The sequence below is a fragment of the Aptenodytes patagonicus genome, chromosome 15 (genome assembly GCF_965638725.1).
Source record: "Aptenodytes patagonicus chromosome 15, bAptPat1.pri.cur, whole genome shotgun sequence".
Lineage (NCBI taxonomy): Eukaryota > Metazoa > Chordata > Aves > Sphenisciformes > Spheniscidae > Aptenodytes > Aptenodytes patagonicus.
The window spans coordinates 7,544,770-7,563,765 of NC_134963.1; the positions used below are offsets into that span (position 1 = coordinate 7,544,770).

Sequence of the window (18,996 nt, forward strand, 5' to 3'; positions counted from 1 at the left end):
GCACCCCTGCCCGCCTCCTCCGCCAACCTGGACCGCTGCCGCCAGCCGCCCGGGGAGTTTTGCATAATTTTGCAGGAAAATAGTTTTGCAGGAAAATAATTTTGTGGGCTTGCAAGAAATCCGGCCCCGCTGGGAATAAACCCGCCCGGGTGGCCCCTTCTCACACTGACCGTCGGAAATCAGCCTGCTCCTTCGAGCCGCGTTGGGTTCGACGCTGAAGCCTTTCGTTTCAGCGTGTGCGTCGGTAGCAGATGGTTTGGAGTTGCCAACTGTCAGCAAATGCACTAAAAAAATAAATCAAGAAAAAAAAAAAGGAAAAAAAAATTAAGGAAAAAACCCCCAACTAAACCAGCCAGTGGAGAAAAAGTGTATTAAATTATGTTGGTGAGGATGGTAAAATAAGCTTGGAATATTTTCCCCGCTTGCTGCGTCGTGACTGGAGGCTGTAGCTCACCTGAGGACGGGCGTCGGGAGGAGGCAGGAGGATGCTCCTGCCCGGCAGCAGGCAGGGGCTGGCAGGGGCTGGCAGGGGCTGGCAGGGCTGGCAGGGGCTGGCAGGGCTGGCAGGGCTGGCGCCAGTTCGGGGGCTCAGCCCAAGAAATCCTGCGGTGCGGAGAAAGGGAAGAGCTCGGGCATCTTCTTCCAGAGCCGGCCGGGCCAGGATGCCGTGGAAAAGGAGGGGGAAAAGAAAACCCTAATGAGCTGAACGTCCTCTGACTCTGCTCTCAAGAACTTTGCCAAAGCATCATTGAACTTATCAGGAAGTATTACAACAAAATTAAGAACCAGCAGCAATTTTCTTGCGTTCGGGATCCTACACTTTATAAAGTAAATTATTAATGCGATTTTTTTCTCCGTTAAGCAGTTATTTGCAGCAGTCTCGGTATATTTCTCATTAGAAATAACATCATCTGAAGAACTTATATTGATTCTTTTTTTTTTTTTTTAATCTCCAAATCATGAACGTGAACAACATATTTCTATGACGTTCCCTTTAACTAGAATTCTCCGGCTTTATTTTTATATTATTGATCTTTTTGACATGAATTGCTTTTTGGCCTTGTGAAAACGTTGTGAGCTGCTTCTGCCTTCGGAGGAATGGGCTGGGGGGTGCAGTGGTGGAAGGAGTGGGAAGGCGGGGGGGTTGTGCGATGGGTCTGTGGGTGTGTGATGGGTCTGTGGGTGTGCGATGGGTCTATGTGTGCGTGCGATGGGTCTGTGCGTGTGCGATGGGTCTGTGCGTGTGTGATGGGTCTGTGTGTGTGTGCGATGGGTCTGTGGGTGTGCGATGGGTCTATGTGTGCGTGCGATGGGTCTGTGCGTGTGCGATGGGTCTGTGTGTGTGTGCGATGGGTCTGTGCGTGTGCGATGGGTCTGTGGGTGTGTGATGGGTCTGTGCGTGTGTGATGGGTCTGTGTGTGTGTGCGATGGGTCTGTGCGTGTGTGATGGGTCTGTGTGTGTGATGGGTCTGTGGGTGTGTGATGGGTCTGTGCGTGTGATGGGTCTGTGCGTGTGTGATGGGTCTGTGTGTGCGTGCGATGGGTCTGCGTGTGTGATGGGTCTGTGTGTGTGTGCGATGGGTCTGTGCGTGTGTGATGGGTCTGTGTGTGTGTGCGATGGGTCTGTGCGTGTGTGATGGGTCTGTGTGGGTGTGCGATGGGTTTGTGGGTGTGTGCGATGGGTGTGGGGGTGTATGATGGATGTGTGCGCGTGCGATGGGTTTGTGGGTGGGCGATGGCTCTGTGGGTGGGCGCTGGGTCTGTGCATGTGTGCAATGCGCTCGTGCATGTGTGCGCAGTGGGTTTGTGGGGGCACGATGGGTTTGTGCGTGTGCACCATGGGGTTCGTGTGGGTGTACGGTGGGTTTGTGGGTGTGTGCGATGGGTCTGTGGGTGTGCGAGTGGGTCTGTGTGCGTGTGTGATGGATTTGTGTGATAGGTCTGTGGGTGCGCGATGGGGCTGTCCGTGTCCGCGATGGGTTTGTGGGTGTCTGCAATGGGTTTGTGTGTGCGCGATGGGTTTGTGCGTGTGTGCAATGGATCTGTGCGTGTGTGCAATGGGGTTGTCCATGTGCAATGGGTCTGTGGGTGCGCGATGGGGCTGTGCACGTGTGATGGGTTTAAGGAGTCGGTTGGGCAGCAAAGGACCCTGGCACGAGGCAGGGACTCCCCAGCACACAGCTGGTGCCGTGCAGGGGGTCCAGCCCCCATCACCCGGAGCTCTCCCCTGGGACAGCGGCTCTCTCCCAGGCTCTCCCCCCCCGCCCCTCTGCAGCCCTCCTGCTCTCCCCAACTTCTTTACACATCAGCAAAAAAAGCGAGGAAAATAGCAAAGGCTTGAATGTATTTTTTCATCAGTTTTCTTCAACATTTGGGGTCTCTGCTGCCGCTTTCTCCCCCGACAGCTGTTCCTCTCTGCTGAAAAAGAGCTCATTTGTGGTTTACTGCCACCAGTATTTAGATGGAAATAACCCACTACTTATCCTGCACTTGATCTCATGGATATAAGAATAAACTTACCGCCGGTGCGATGCAAATCCCGCGCCTTTGGAGAAGGAGATGCTCAGACAGTCAGTCCTTGCCGCTGTACCGGGAGGAGGACCGGCTGCGCCGGGGGAGTTTTACCATTTTGTCAGTCAATTATAATAATATTTCTGCTTCCAAATGTTTAAAAAGTTGGCTTCGGAAGGTATAATCATGGCACAGAGGCCAGCCTGACAATAGTAATTAATTAGGCTATTACGCATTCTACAGTGATAATTGCTTTGCTGGAAAGTCACCAGCCATGAAAAGGACCCGGCGCGTAAATGTAATTCATCATGCGGCGGCGATCCTGCGCCACTGCCATGCCTCACCTTGAGCTCGTGGATGCTGCGGAGGGAGACGGAGGGGGGAATAAAATAGAAATTAATAGTACATCGATATATAATGTGGAGGCAGGGCTCACCACCGGCCGCCGAGGGCTTTGCGGGTGGAGGGAGAGTGGTTGGCAGCAGGTTTGCTGTCAGCGATGGGCATCGCGGTGATGAGAGGAGCAGGGATGACGCCGTCCCGACCCCATCAAGCTGGGGCTGCTTGCGGGGATGTTCAGCTCCCCCATTTTTAGCAATTTTCTCCTCTTTTTAGCAGGATGTGGGTGACATTGCCCTCTCAGATGGGGACACAGGGTTTGGCCCAGCTTCTGCCCTGAGGGAGCAAACATTTAGGGTTTTTTCCCTACAAAACCTTGATTTTAGGGCTGATGTGAGCTTTTTCCAGGTGTTCATTCAGCTCTACATGAGGAATAACAGCGGTTTCAGGGTTGGGGTGAGCTGTGCTCGTGCGGCATGCGGAGCTGCTCCGGCAGGAATCACCCCTGGCATTTTGGTGAATTATCCCCATCTGGAAAAGGTCGCTGAAAATTTTAAATATCTTTTTTTCACTGACATTTCCTTGAAGTTTAGTGGGACTCCGAAAGAGCAGAGCAGATGCCTGGCTTGCCATCCTGCCGATCGGCTGTGCCGGTGATGCCCCAGTGCTGACATGGGCTGAAACGTGCTTGTCCCGAGCCAGAGTCCAGCGTGGGGGGCCGGGGCAGGGGCCGGGGCTGGTGAAATGGTCCCCAAATGCCTTGTCTGATGAAATGCCCCCAAATGCCTCCTCGCCAGCAAACTGCGGGTCCTGCGGCTCCAATTAAGATGCTCATGGTAGTTAATGGGTGGAAAGGTGTTACACTCTGTCCGTGGGTGCTCCCTGGGAATGTGGGCTGAGCAGCGGGTCGACCCCTCACATGAACCAGGAGGAAACCTGGATCCGTCCCCAGTGAGCCCGTTGGCGGGTGGCTGTGGAGAAGCGAGGTCCACAGGACCACAGCGTGGGGGTGCCGCAGGCTCCTGCCCGCCCCGGAGCCGCAATGTTCCCAGTGGGGGCTGCTCAGATCTCCATCGTGATTGCCGAGGAGAGGGAAAGGCTTCAAAGCTTCCCCTTGAAAAACGCTTTGTCTCTATGATGTGACTTCAGGAATAAAATTCAGCGGAAACAGCCCAATTCGGAGGTCTAGGCCAGCTCCTCCCCGCTGGCACAGGTTGGGGATGCGCGGGGGAGCAGGCACGGGTGATGGAGAGGTGATGGAGAACACATTTGGGTTGGCTCTTTGCTCTGCACCCTTTGGTTGACGCCGTCTCAGGGGAGATGAAGCTCTTCAGAGTAGCTCGAGCAGGTCCAGGCATCCCCGTCACCCTGCGGCAGAGCTGGGCCGACGGGCTGTGCCTGCTCCCGCTCCTCTCCCATGCAAAGTCCGAAGGGTGCGGGAAGTGGGGGGGTCACACAGGCCTGACGCTGTGGAGCACCCCAGCACCGTTCTGTCTCTGCATCCTTACAGACCCCCAGGCAGGGCTCCCCACACCACCCCAATGCCGCATGCCGCCCACAAATTTGGCAGGCGCGATGCTGTCCTGCTGCGATACGCAGGTGGTGCCGCTCGCCGTCTGCTTACTGCCTCCTCCCTCTCTTCCCCGCTTTATTATTATTATTTTAAAGCACCCTGAAGCCAAGCGTTTTTGCAGAACGCTGAAGAAAAGCCCCCAAATTCCTACTCTGCTGGAAACGCGGTGCCGAGAAAGTAGGTTTGTGTACAAGACACTATAAAAAGCCTGGCTTATACAATTTTAACAATAGAAAAATGATCTTTGTGCTCCAGTGCCTGCGAGCGTGGAAGGAGAAGGTGGTTTGCTCAGGTGGCTGCTGGATTACAAATGAGCGGTTTGCTTTGGATTTGAATGACAAGCAATCGCAATCCGGGCTGGCGAAGCGAGCCGGGAGCTTCACCGGCGCGGAGGAGGCAGGCGGAGGGAAAAGGTGCTCTGGCGTGGGAGCTGCCACGGGGCTGAGGCGTGAAGTTTGGGCTTCGTTTGATAATTAGCCCATCGGTGGCTTAAGAGTGGTTTAATTGACTAGTCTGCTGTTTGTAATAGTGTGTCTGCCAGCACTGAAGGCCGGGTGGGTGCCTCTTCCTCCATCACCAGTTGGCACGGGCACCCAGTTTGGATCAAACTGGGCATTTTCTGTCTGGGAGTGGGTCACCTCCATCCCCGGCTCCTGTGCGTGGGGCGGCAAGGACACGAGGTCCATGTGTCCCACTGGCACCCTATCCCATCCTCTGCAGGTGGGGCTGGATGTGTAGGGGTAGCAAGGGGACCCTCGGCAAACAAAATGTGCTGGAGCCCGGTGGGCAGCAGCCCCCGCTCCAAGGTGTCGTCGCACCTTGAAAAATTAAGGGGAGTAAATGGTTCATGCTCGTAAATGTTGGATGGGAGCTCGCGGCAGATTAATATGTTGTTCGGTTATTAGAGATGCATCATGCCATCTCCCGCTGCCCAGCCGGCGCAAGCGTCACCGGCACCCCAGCAGCCGAGGGGGACGGGGGCATGATGTCCCGGTCCTGGTGCACGGGGCCGGCGTGAGCATCGCTCCTGCCCACGGCATCGCCCCAGCCGTGCTGTACTAGGAAGGGTGGCCAGGGAGGGCTGTGTGCTGGATCTGGCCCAGCAAGTACCACAACAGGCAGGCTTCTTTATTTCTTATTTAAGCGCCGACATTAAATTGTAATTTTCATTTACTCAGAGCACATCAATGATTTAGGGCGACGTGACATGGCAGCGGCGCGAGGAGTTTAGCCAAAGGCAGTGAGCGGCTCCGCGGGGCACGGAGCGGGCACAGAGCCATTCCGGGGGGGACCTGTGTGCCGGTCATGGATGACATCGGTCCCGGTGGCCCCGGCAGAGCCGGTTCCCTCCTCCGAGCCCATCTCTCACCCCCTTTTTCCATCTCCCTGCAGGTGATTGCACTTAGTAAGAGAAGCAAGGAGGCTGAGACGGCTTTCCTGAGCGTTTACAAGCAATTAATCGAAGCTCCAGGTAAGCAACGCGGTGGCGACCTGGCTGCCTAACGAGTTGCGTGCCGGCGCCGGTGCCGAGAGGAGCCAGTGAGGACTGCGGCAGCACTGCCGGCCCCGTCCCCGGCGTGGCTGGCATCGCCGACCTCCGCTCGCGCATGGTGCTCTGGAAATACCAGCCGAAGAGAGGAGTGGAAACAGCTTTTGCCATCGCTGTGTTTCAGCCCCTGAGCCAAATGCATCTTGACATTAGGAAAGGAATACATTTGCTCAGCCCTTGTAATAACACTGCGGCTATCCCCAGTTGTCTTTTTGACGGTAAGTTAACCGAAATGACCGAGTGCCGGCTCGCAGCACGGCTCCTGGCACCGGCCACAGCTCGGGGATGGCTTTCCCCATTTCACCACTGTGCCAGGGTGTACCCCCTGTCCGGGGCGCCGCTTGGAGTCTAGGGAGGGGGAAACTGAGGCGTGGGGCAGCCCTGAGGCTTGTGTTGGCAGAGTCGGTGCTGGGGCCGGGTGAGAGGCCGGGACCCTTCTCCCTGCTGCTCCCCGCCGTGGGCTCTGCCGTGCTCTGAGCTGGGGGTGCTGGCTGCGCCGGGCACGGCGGCATGGAGCATTCCCCGGCACGGCGAGGACGGAGAGCTGCAAATGGCTGAAGATGCGCGGAAGGGCTCCTGCAGGGCCACTAATTCATTTTCCAGACATTTAGGAATAACAAAATGTTTTAATGATTTCTTAGGGGAATTAGGGAGACATATTTTTGTCCTCATTAAATTTTCTCCTGTGCTACAAGAATCAAATGTCAGCTCGGTTTCCAGAACCCCGTTATCTTCCCTCCCCACATTCCCGTGCTCACCCGCCGTGCTCCTCCTGCTTGCACACATGTGCACATGCATGCACATGGATGCACACATGTGCATGCACATGTACACACATGCACGCAGAGGCACACAAATGCACCCCCCAAAACTGCTCCCCTGTGATCTCTGCACTCCTCCTCCTCCTCCTCTCCTCTCTCTGCTCTCCCGCACCATCCCTCTCTTGCTCCCCTCTCCCCTCCTGCTCCCCAAATCCTCCCACCTGTCGTTTTGTCCCCGTCTGTTACATGTCCGTGTGTCTCTCGACAGGCGAACTCTTTGTGGAATACTTTACAAGCGCCACATAAGTCCTGATTCGACATTTTTTGCTTTGAATGGCTGCTGTCAACACAAATCTCTGGCAGAGACTGTAACGGAGCCTGATTGCTCAGCAAGTATTTTGATAAGTGAGCTGGCTGTGTGTCTGTAATTACGGGAGAAAACCGTAAATCTTTTGGATATTGTTCACACAGATGTGGCGTGAAGGGAAGGGGGGAAGCAGTAAAATGTGTTAAAAGCATAATTAATGTCATTGTTGTTGGGGATGATTTGATTTAAGGCTGACTTTGACTCGTGGAGCGATTCGTAGGGCACCGGTGGATGTGTTTGAGCGGGTTGGGATGGGGTGGCGGAGGAGGTGCTGCCCTGGTGGGAGAGGTGACGGCACCGCGGATGTGCCATGGAGGTACCGTGGATACACCGCGGATGCACCATGCATGCACCGTGGATGCACTGTGGATGCACCGTGGATGCACCGTGGGTGCACCGTGCTCCTCTTGGAGCTGGACAGCAGTGTGAGGCAGATGTCACCCTTCAGCCCACGGCACAAAGACCTCCGCCAAAGGTCGGGCCAAGCGGCTGGGCCCTGGCACAGGGATGGGCTGGCCGTCCCCGGGGACGTGGGCGCTTCCTGGAGCTGTGCATGCTCAGGAGAAGGTGATGAGCACCCAGGACACCTTGTGCCCCATCCCGCCATCACACGGTGCCTCGAGCTGCTCCGGTGGCCGTGCATTGCTGTGGTGGGGGTGTCCAGGAATGGGTCTGCTGGCGGCCCACTTCCCATCCAGCATGGGGAAAGGCCCCCGACCCCGATCCCCTGTGCCAGGGCTGGGGACACCAGGAGGGACCCCTGCCCACCGCCCCCGTCCCTGCTGCAGCACTGCCGGTGCCAGTAAAGGACAGCCAATAACGCCAGCTAGTGGCAGCACTTATTATATATATATACACACACATATACATAATGGGTGAGCGTATGGAGCCATAGATAAGCACGCCTGGGCAGCAGGTGCTGCTTTGTGGCAGGGACTTGCTGGCACATGGGTCAGCGCTAGCCGGCTCCACCGTCAGTGGGTGATGCCACACCGTGGCCCCTGGGCAGTGCAGGAGCTGCCACGGGTGGACGCAGCGCCAGAGCGTGCGGTGCCCCAGGTCCTGTTTTGATATGTGCCTCTCTCGCGTCACCCATCACCCGGCTATGCTGGCAGGGAGTCACTGCCACGGCGGGGCTCACAGCTGCACGGCTGCTTGGCTGCGATGGCAGGGCTGTCTCCTCTAACCTGTCCCAACGGGGGCCGTGACCCATGCAGGGGAGACCATCCCCTGCGCTGTGGGCAGTGTCCTGAGCCCTCCCGCGTGGCTCAGAGTGCGATGGCACGTGGCATTTGCGGTGCCTTGGCATGAGCAGATGATGTGCTCGGCTTCAAGTGCATCCTCTCTCCGGCCCTGCAGCAGGAGGGCTTGTTCACTGGCAGCGCAAGCACGGCATGAGCTTGGCGCAAGCACAGCATGAGCATGGTGCAAGCACAGCGTGAGCATGGTGCAAGCACAGCACGAGCATGGTGCAAGCACAGCACGAGCATGGTGCAAGCATGGCGCGAGCTTGGTGCCCAGTCCCGGCAGGCCCTTGCTGCATCTGGACACCTCGTGTGTGGTGGTGGAGCTGGCCCCACAGCCGAGGACAGCGCTTTCCCAGTGGATCGACAGTGTGGTATTAGCAGGATGTAATTAATCCAGCCGGGCATCAGCGCTGCCATAGGGAGCAGAGCTGAAGCGCCACTTGCTCTTTTCCCTTCTAAAAGCTCCACTCCTGACCACATCGTCCTGGGATGTCAGCTCCAAATGGGGAGCAGTGCGCTGGGGGATCGTGCCGGCTGTATTTCAGTGATGGGGCTGCAGCTCACGGGAGGGAAAACGCTGATGCGAGGAAAATCCCTGGAGCTTTATTGCTTGGGCCAGTTCCTCTCATATTATTTCTCATCACGGAGGCGAGCGGAGTTGCCGGTGCGGATCGGACAGGGTCTGCCCTGGCATTTATCCCTGTGGAGGCAGCTTGCGGGCTGGCACAGAGCCCCCGGGGCTGGGGAAGCACGGGGGGAACCCCCCGGCCCCCGCAGCCTGTGACCTGGGGCCCTGGAGTGCGGAGTTTAATTAGCCGTATCGTTATCTCAGCTCATGTACTTACGGGTGTTATTGATGGCTGTGAGAGCATCCAGTCTGGTTCGGGGCCACGCCGCATCACTGCAGCCTCCTTTGACGGCACACTCCCACATCCTTGGATGGAGAACCAGCCTGAAGGATGCCAAGCTGCAGCTCTGGCGCTGGCCAAACACCGTGAGCAGCCTGGGAGGGTCCCGGCCAGAGCCGAGTCCCCGATTCAGTGCCAAAGCCAGGAGCGTGCTGGCAGGGCTCAGCACCCACCTCTGGCTCGGTCCCTGTGGCCGAGCTCTGGGCACAAGCCTTTCATCCCGTCCCATTCGCGGGGTCCCTGTGACATCCAGCAGAAAGAAGGGGGGACGTTCCCCGTGGGGAAAGATGCTCTAGGGGCTTTCGGCATTAGCGCGTAGGGTCTGGCAGTTGCTGGTCCTGTGGGGAAGCCACATGGCGGGTGCTGTGGTGAGGCCCTGCACTCCATGGCCATGATGCTGTGGAATGGGAGGGCAGTGGCGACTTGGGGGGACCCCATCCTGGGGGGCACGTGTCTTGGCTTCGCTCATTCGCAAGGAGTAGCCGTGCTGGGCACTTGCAGTGAGGATCACAGGCCAAATCCTGCTTCTTTCAGGCAGGTTCACCCCAAAGACGCCCAGTGCTGCAGTTGGGCTGTGCCGGCACAGCCCCAGACCAGCCCAAATCCCATGGCACGGCGACGGTGGCACTGGACCCCCTTCATCCCACACGGCTGCTGTCTCAGCCAGGGACTTGCTGAGCAGAAGACCTGCTCTGCGTCCCGTTCGGAGCAGAGGCAGCCAGTTCTTTGATTTTTTTTCCATCACCGTTACTATTTTTCACCCTTGGATGTGTGCCACATGTCCATGCCATACAGTAGCGCATCCGGCTCCATCCCACTTCCCTGTTTGTCTAACTTTTTGACCCTGGAGAATTCAAATCTATTTTCTTTCCTCTCCTTTTCTAAAAAAAAAACCCCAAACCTATATTAACCTGGCTCAATAGGAGGCATTTTCTTGAACTTATTAAAAAATCCAGACTTGTAAATTAATTTGTTCATGTTGTACAATGGCAGTGCAGATGGACTCATTAGCATGCACACAACAAATAATTATAGATGAATTTTTAGCTGGCCTGCTTAATGGGCTTGCTGGGTTAATTATGTCAATGTATAATTACATCAGCCCTGGGAGACATAATGGCACACCCTGCTGAGCAGACACTAGCTAATGATGGTGTAATGCTGACAGAGGGAAGACGGACGGCTCTGAATGCACCTGCTTACCTCGGCACAAACCACCATTGTCTGCACCCAAATGGGCCGGCGCTGGCGACACCGGGGCCACTGGTGCTGCGGGTGCCACTGGCTCGCTAGGGGAGGTGATGCCCCCACGCAGCCCTGCCGGTCCCTCGGGGCTGGCGATGGAAAGCGTGGGACCGAGGGGTGCCCCAGGGCCGGGAGGGCACCCACTCTGGTTTTAAGCGGGGTGCAGAGGGCGGCTGCCCTGGGGTGGGTGGTGAGGAGGGTGGGCAGTGGGTCCTGGGGGAGGTGGGAGAGGGCTGGTGGTGGGCATCCCTGCCTCTCACCTCCGCATCCTCTGTCCTGCAGACCCCGCTCCTGTGCTGGAGGCTGCCCGGAGCCTGGAGGACCGGCTGCAGCAGCTCCAGCGCCTCGAGCCTGAAACCACCCCCCTGAAGGACCTCAGCCACCCCTGGAAGAAGCACCTGGAGCTTGTCGGCACCAAAGGTACCCCCTGGCGCCGGCCGCCCCGTTGGACGAGGGTGGCAGTGGCGGTTCCCAGCCAGGTCCCCCCACGTGCCTCTGAGCATCCCCCGGGTGCGGGGGATGCATCCTGACCTGTCCCCTGGCCCGTGGTCCCCAGCGGCCACCACTGCTGTCCCCTGCACGGCTGTGTGAAACATGTCCCCCCGCAGAGCGCAGAGAGGGGACGTCGCCAGCAGCCGGGCTCGCAGCAGCGGCCGAGCCTCCACTCTCCAGCATCGACAGCAAAGCACTGTGCACAGAAACCTTGCTGCAGAGAAATGAGGCAGAAAAGCAAAAGTACGTGAGTACCGGGGACGGGGCTTCACACCCCACAGCCGGGGTCATTTTGGGGTGCTGGGGAGACACGTGGCTCTGTCCCTGCTCCTGCATGGGGGTGTCCGTCTGTCCTTCCCTCTCCTCCTTCCCTTTGTGCCTCCTTTGCTGTCTGGGTTGAGAGCGGACGCATCCAGCCTGGAAATCTGACACACAGTCTCAGGCGCTCCGGGTGTCTGTCTGTCCGTCTGTCCCCTCTCCCAGCCAGTTTTTGGGCAGCGGCGGGCGCGGGCAGAGCTGGGCCAGGTCCCTCCTGCCAGCCCCTCGTGCCATCTCCCTGGCACGTGGCTTTGCTCGGACAAATGGGTTAAATCCAGGTCGACGGATGAACCTCATTAAATGGCCTTTTAATTTGGAGGCTCCCGGCTTTCCCGGTGCCTTCATTGTTATTCCTTAACACGCTGCACCGGGAAACAAATGAGGAATCTTTAAACCCTAAATTGCAGATCTCTGCGAGTAAGTTCCTGGCAAGTGCAGGCTATAAATAATGCAAAATAACTTTTCCCTGATTGCTTCCCCCCCTCCAATTAACTACAGGCGGGGTGGGCTGCCATCCACCCTGTTGGAGGGGTCTCAGCCACAGGGATCAGGACTATTTTCACCCCAAAGTGAATTTTTTACACCCGGGGCAATAAACCCCTTAACATCAGGGGGTAACACGGCTTGAACACGTCCTGGCATCCACTGGCGGGTCTTTCCCCCGGCATCACCGGGGGATGCAGCGAGGGGGTGTCCGTGCGCCCTCGGGGGGCAGCGGGGTCGGCATGGCCGCAGTGCCGCCGGCATGTCGCTGATGCCCATCTCTCGCAGGGGGCTGCAGGAAGCACAGGTCACTTTGGCCGCTCGGCTCGGGGAGGCAGAGGAGAAGATCAAAGTGCTCCACGCAGGTAGGGGGGCTGGGGTAGAAGTTGCCGGCCGTGGGGGGCCAAGCCCTCACCCCGCAGCTCACCATCCTCTTCCTCTTCCCAGCGCTGAAGGCCACCCAGACGGAGCTGCTGGAGCTGCGGTGTAAATACGACGAGGAAGCGGCGTCCAAGTAAGTCGCCAGTGATGCCCAGTCATGCCCGGAGGCCGTTGACATGCCTGAGGCTGAGCTGAGCCGAGCCACCCGTGGCAACATGGCAGTGCCGGGACATCCCCACGGTGCTGCTAAATGACTTGAGGAGCTGAGATACTTTAAGCGACTGCAGCAGCATCCCAAGTCACGGGGGCTCCCTAAACCTAAGGCAGGAGCCCTCGCCAGCCGCAGAGGGCTGTGTCTCTTGCCTCTGCGCCGGCTGACACCTCTTGCTTTCTCGTCGCAGGGCAGACGAAGTAGCCATGATCATGACGAACCTCGAAAAAGCCAACCAGGTGAGCCAGGAGGTGACTTTCCAGCCAGCGCAGGGCACGTACCCTGCTCCCCACGTGCCACACTCAGCTGTGGTCCCCTGGGGCTGACGGGCTTCACCCTGCAGAGCCCGGGTGCTGCACCCGCCACAGCAACCCAAGCATCCGCATGGCCTGGATGTCTGTCCCCGAAAATGGTATGGCGTGGCCGGGCTCCAGGACTGGGAAGCCCTGGGGGGCTCTGGTTTCCTTCACCTGGCGGCTCCTCCAAACCAGCCCAATGGGACCCCTTTTCCTGTGTTGGGGGTCACTGGTGTGTTTGGGCTCCCACTGGGCTCCACTTTGGCTGCTGGAGCCAGCGTTTGTCACCTCCAGCCTCTCCCGGGTGTTTCAGGGCACGACCCACACCAGCCTGGTGTTGGTTTCTGGCGTAATTACTTCTGGTCTTATCTATTCCTATTCATTAGTTTTATTTAATTCTGAAAATGTAGGTACAAATAAATGTCCATGGATAATAAAAGAGGCTTAAAGAGCAATTTGCATGTAAATACGGCCTTTTGGGTGGAAAAAGGCAGTGTTGTGGAGGTGGGCTGCTGGTGCCCAGTGACGGGTCTGGGAACTGCGTTAGGACGTGGGGAATCAAAATACATGGGGGGGCTTATGGTGACGGTGGTGGGAGCAGGATGCTTGGGAGAGGTGCGGGTTGGTGCAGATCCTGGAGCCCTGCTCTGCCCTGTGTGGGGTGGGACGAGCCGCGGGTGCCCGGCCTGACGCGCTTTCTGCTCTCTTGCAGCGAGCGGAGGCGGCGCAGAGGGAGGTGGAGAGCTTGCGGGAGCAGCTGGCGGCCGTGAACAGCTCCCTCCGCCTGGCCTGCTGCTCCCCACCAGGCGCTGCCGGGGTGAGGGCACCCCTCAGGGCCGGCAGCACCCCATCGTGGCCAGCAGCACCCCATCGGGCCCGGCAGCACCCCATCGCGGCTGGCAGCACCCCATCATGACTGGGAGCACTCCACTGGGACTGGCAGCACGCCATCGCGGCTGGCAGCACCCCATCATGGCCGGGAGCATCTGTCACAGCCAGGAGCATCCCATTGCACTTGGGAGCACCCCATCATAGCTAGGAGCACCCCATAGCAGCCAGGAGCACCCTAGCATGTTTGGGAGCACCCACCATGTTTGGGAGCAAGCCTGAAATGCCCGTGACCGAGGCATTTTTCCACCATGGGGTGGTAGCGTTCACCATGCCCTACCTACAGCCCCAGCTTCCTATGGGGAGGGGGTACGTGCACTCCCATAGCACCGAGCAGACGTACCTGGGAGACCTGTAAGGGCAGAGGAAAGGTCTGTCACTGCCCACGGCTGCACCACCCTGGGTCCCCGTCCCACTGGGCTGAGTCCTGGGCTTGCCTGCTTCCCCTGGGGACGTGTCTGACAGGGAGGGTGGCCCTTGTCCCTGCGTTGGGCAGCCAGGAGCTGATGGTGTCCCCTCTCCCGGCAGGACAAAGTGAACTATTCCATGTGCTCAGGGTCGAGGCTGGAGGCGGCTCTGGCCGCCAAGGACCGGGAGATCCTGCGGCTCCTGAAGGACGTCCAGCACCTCCAGAGCTCGCTGCAGGAGCTGGAGGAGTCCTCTGCCAACCAGATCGCCGAGCTGGAGGGGCAGCTGGCTGCCAAGAACGAAGCCATCGAGGTGTGCCCATGGGGGCTGGGGGCTTGCCGGGGAGGGAGGGGCACAGGTCCGGCCATGCCGGGTGTGTGCCAGGAGCCGGCTGCAAGGACTCCCCCCCTCTGCTCTGCAGAAGCTGGAGGAGAAGCTGCAGGCGCAGGCGGACTACGAGGAGATCAAAACGGAGCTGAGGTATGGCTTGACTGGCATCCATGCCTGCTGCCTGCCTGTCCCCTGACCGGCCAGGTGCCACCAGCACCCATGGCACACTTCCAGCAGCCGTAACGCTCGGCAGCTTGACAGCAGTGAAAAGCCATGCTTGCTGAGTCACCCCCCCCCTTGTTTCCCTCCCAGCATCCTGAAGGCGATGAAGGTGGCCTCCGCCAGCTGCAGCCTTCCCCAGGCAAGTGCCGTGGTGTGTGCCGACATGCTGGCCAGGCTGGGGCGCACGTGCCAGCCCTGCCGCCGGTGGCTGCGCTGCCCTTTCCCATCTCGGCTTGGCTCCTTGCAGAGCATATCGAAGGCGGAGGAGGCCCTGCTGCTGGGGAAGGAGGCTTTCTACCCCTCCCAGAAGTACCTGCTGGAGAAACCCAGCCTGCTGGCCAGCACTGGTAGGGTCCCTGGGTCCTGCAGGATCCCCGGCCCCACTGGGAGTATCCCTGGGAACGTGGGTGACAGGGCCGGGATCCTGCCCCGGCTGTGGGAAGGAGCCCAGAGCCAGCAGCGGGGCAGGGGGACGGACAAGGGGTGGGATGCCACCTGGGGAAACTGAGGCAAGAGATGCTTCACTGCGGGGCCATACTGGGGCTGCCGGCTGGGGGGACTCTAGTGTGTTTCCCTCCCTCTCGTTCATCTCTAGAGGAGGATCACTCCGAAGACGAGTCAGGAAAGGATTCGCTGGGCATGGAGCAGACGTACCCGTCCCCACAGCACGCCCCGGCGGACGAACCCGCCTCCCCCACTCCCCTCCCGCCTCTGCCTGGCCCCGGCCTGGCCCCCGACGGCCCCCGGACTTTCTCGCTGTCCCCCTTCCCAGGGGGTGAGCGACTTTCGGGGGACCCCAAGACCCCCCACCTCCTGCCGCCCTCCTACAAGAGCGAGAGTGCCACGGGGGGGCCACCCTTCCCCTCCGCCTTCTTTGGGGCCAAAAGCAGTGCTGTGCCCCCTGGCACCGCGCCAGCCGCCAGCACCGTCAGCCCACCCAGTGAGCCATCTGAGGGCAGCGCCGGCAGCTCTGCTGAGGAGGAGCAGCTGGACACGGCCGAAATCGCCTTCCAGGTGAAGGAGCAGCTGCTGAAGCACAACATCGGGCAGAGAGTCTTCGGGCATTACGTGCTGGGGCTGTCGCAGGGCTCTGTCAGCGAGATCCTGGCCCGGCCCAAGCCCTGGCGCAAGCTGACGGTGAAGGGCAAGGAGCCGTTCATCAAGATGAAGCAGTTCCTCTCTGATGAGCAGAATGTGCTGGCCCTGAGGACTATCCAGGTGCGCCAGAGAGGTGAGTGGTTGGGGTGGCCCTGGCTGACGGGTCCTGCCCCGGGATGCTGCAAGCGGTGCCATGGGATCCCCTCCTGGCGCACCCCGGCAGCATCCCGGGGTGCCCCGTGCCGCAGCGGTGATGCCCACCAGCCTGTGATGTGCCAGCAAGACAGGCAGTGATGCCACACAGAGTCACCGGTGGCACCTGGGGATTGTCCCTGGCAGTCCCCCTGCTCACCGCAGGGTGGGATGGAGCCGGCCACCGAGTGGGATGGAACCCCGGCAAATGATAGCGATTAACAACAACCCATCGTGGAAGCTGCATCCCTGGACGTGCTTTACTCATTTATTCTGACAAGTGCCATTTAATTATTCATTAGGCTGTTTCGTGGTGTATGAATCAATGTGCTCGGGAATATTTCGTTAAAATAATGAAGTCTTAATGCTGCGGGACCTCGGCGCGGTGTTGGCACCGCTGCAAAATGGTAACGCCCCACCGCCTGCACGCACAGCTCTGGGGATGGCGGCTCCTGGCCCCATCTCAGCGGTGGTAGCAGTGCTGGCTGGTCACTCATGTCCCTGCGGTGGCACGGGGATGGGGTGATGCTGGTCCATGCATCTGCTGGCATTTCAACCCAGAGGGCTTTGATTTATCCCCTGGATCCGATTCAGCATTAACCCTTCGCCTGCAGGAGGGCACGGTGCCAGGGATGGGGGATGTGGTCCCCATGCTCATGTCTCCGCTCAGCACCCTGCGCGCCGGTGGGGAGCGGGTGCCCTTGGATGAGGTGAGGAAGGTGGCCGGGAGGTGCCATGCCGGAGGCAAGAGCTGGCAGCCAGGGCTACCAGGGCTCCCCGCGCTCTGGCTAGCGACTAATCGGGAGTGACGTTTGTCTTAAAACCAGCATCCCTAAAAATAACTGAACATGAGGAGCAGTAAATACTTCCTGACATACAAGCGGAGCTTGTAAAACCAGCACCGGTGACAAAGCTGTTATCCTGCCTCTTTGATCAGGTAGCATCACGCCACGGATCAGGACGCCAGAGACCGGCTCTGACGACGCCATCAAAAGCATCCTGGAGCAGGCAAAGAAGGAGATCGAGTCGCAGAAGGGAGGTAGGTGCTGGCATGTGGGTGGCCCTGGGGGTGACTGAGCCCCCCCTCTGCTCCCGTGGGAGCAGCACCCAGAGGGGTGCCAGCGGCTGGGTGCCGCGTGGCTGCGGGTCCCACGGCATGCTGAAACACCCGCAAAACCGACAGCGTCCGGTGCAGGGGTCTCTGCTTCCCCTAGGAAACGTTAGCCGGCCCCTGCCAAGCCCAGCACTTGCGGCAGTCCTGGGCAGGGTGGCCCTGGGCTAACCCTGCAGCTGGCCGGGAGCCGGCACCCGGGATGGACCAGCCCTGGCAGGGCCAAAATGGGGTTTATTTGTCATTTCTCCTGCTGACATCCGTAGAGATTTGGGGCATGGTGGAAGGAAATGCTGGTAAATACTGTTAGGGACGGAAGACTCTCCATGCAGCGGCATTTGTACCTGGGCTTTCGGAAACTTTGGATCTACCATTTCCTCCCTCCATGCCCCAAAACAGATGATTAAATGAGGATGCACAATCCATCTGGCACAAGGAATCATTAAAGCAGCTGCGCTCACAGTCAATTACAAGAAATGAAATACATTAAAACAGGTAGTCTGCTGAGAAAGCAGAATCCCAGAGAATTAAATTAGACAGGAACGGTGGAAAAACAGACAGGGAAAACAAACATGTTTGTCTATTGCCATCGTTGGTAACGGGATTTATTTTGCAATCATCAAAAAAGAAGCTTGTTTAGAGCTGGGGGTGTCGCAGCTTTTGCTTTGCGGGTGCTGCTGGTCCTTCTGATCTGCACTTGCGTGGGGCATCCACCTGATGGAGAGTGCTCCGAACCAGATTGGGCTAAAATCCCTTTTTTCCTGCATTTTGAATTATGGCTACGTGGTAAAACAATGTGTGCTGCACCTCGGAGTTCCTCCCACCCCTTTTCTTTGCAGGTGAACCCAAAATGCCATCAGCATCACAGGCGGTGGCCAACGGGGCGGGCGGCAGCAGCTCGGAGGACGCCATCAAGAGCATCCTGGAGCAGGCGCGGCGGGAGATGCAGGCACAGCAGCAGGCGCTGCTGGAGATGGAATCGGGGGGCAGCGGGCGCCCTGGGGACACACCACCCACCGAGCGCTCCACACTGGCCACTGTCAACCAGAACATCGTCCCAACCTACGTCAAGCAGGAGGAGGGGAGCGGGGCCAGCCCCGGCCCCCCGCAGACACCCTTGGCCGTCCTCTCGCCTGCCGCCTTTGTCCAGAGCATCATCCGGAAGGTGAAGTCGGAGATTGGTGATGCCGGCTCCTACTTTGACCAGCACTGGGCATCGGAGCGGAGCCTTCTCAGCCGACCCTACACCTCCGTCTCGCCTTCGCTCTCCTCCTCCTCGAGCTACTCCAGCATGGCCAACGGCCGGGGCTGGCCGCGGGGCGAGCCCAGCGAGGGCGGTGCCAATGAGGATGAGCTGCCACCGGCGGACGACGAGCCCCACCGGCTGACAGAGATGAAGGCAGAGGGAGCTGGCGCGGAGCCGGCGGCCGGTGGTCGTCTCTCCTACTACCCTGCCTACGTACCGCGGACCCTGAAGCCCACTGTGCCACCGCTGACACCGGAGCAGTACGAGATGTACATGTACAGGGAGGTGGACACGCTGGAGCTGACCCGGCAGGTCAAGGAGAAGTTGGCCAAGAACGGCATCTGCCAGAGGATCTTTGGAGAGAAGGTACCAGCCTGGAGAAGGGGGGTCCGGTGTCCCCTCTGCTCCGTGACCCAGAGCCCGGGGCTCATCGGTGGCCTCCGCCAGCTCTTTCCAGGTTCCCCACTCTCCCCAGTGGGTTTCCCCTTGGAGGATGCTGAATCCTCAGGGTCTAACCCAACCCCAAGCGGTCTCCCAGTGGCCACCACCAACTGGTTGGTGGCACTTCCCACCAGGAACGCCCCGTCCCCTGCGCAGAGCCCTGCAGGGACTGTCCTCCCAGCCCACTGGGTATCCCAGGGGGACCCACCACAGTCCCAGCACCCATGGCTGGGGCCAAGGGGTCCGGACGTGCCGTGGGGCTGTGAGCACAGCAGCAGGCAGCAACCTGCTTCCCCTCCCTCGACGTGGGGACGGAGGGCAGGCAGCAGCCTGGCGCCGGGGGGAGCGCGCCCCGGCCCCAGCGGGTGACGCCTGCACG

The 18,996-nt window shown here is 59.2% G+C and overlaps 1 protein-coding gene across 6 annotated transcripts in view; it reads left to right on the forward strand.

Moving 5' to 3' along the window:
* CUX2 (cut like homeobox 2) overlaps positions 1–18,996 on the forward strand; it is a 71,612-nt gene that overhangs the window by 47,138 nt on the left and 5,478 nt on the right. The window contains exons 2-15 of one of the 6 annotated variants that reach the window (XM_076352808.1): positions 5,816–5,894; positions 10,783–10,920; positions 11,109–11,235; positions 12,082–12,158; positions 12,241–12,307; positions 12,576–12,624; positions 13,394–13,498; positions 14,098–14,289; positions 14,399–14,457; positions 14,620–14,668; positions 14,777–14,876; positions 15,125–15,760; positions 16,757–16,858; positions 17,770–18,542. In XM_076352808.1, coding sequence (XP_076208923.1) covers positions 5,816–5,894; positions 10,783–10,920; positions 11,109–11,235; positions 12,082–12,158; positions 12,241–12,307; positions 12,576–12,624; positions 13,394–13,498; positions 14,098–14,289; positions 14,399–14,457; positions 14,620–14,668; positions 14,777–14,876; positions 15,125–15,760; positions 16,757–16,858; positions 17,770–18,542 — 2,553 coding nt within the window. Of the gene's footprint in view, positions 1–2,613; positions 2,632–5,815; positions 6,191–10,782; positions 10,921–11,108; positions 11,236–12,081; positions 12,159–12,240; positions 12,308–12,575; positions 12,625–13,393; positions 13,499–14,097; positions 14,290–14,398; positions 14,458–14,619; positions 14,877–15,124; positions 15,761–16,756; positions 16,859–17,769; positions 18,543–18,996 lie in introns of those variants that run through there. The other 5 variants (XM_076352807.1, XM_076352806.1, XM_076352810.1 and 2 more) reach the window with 5 other exon arrangements.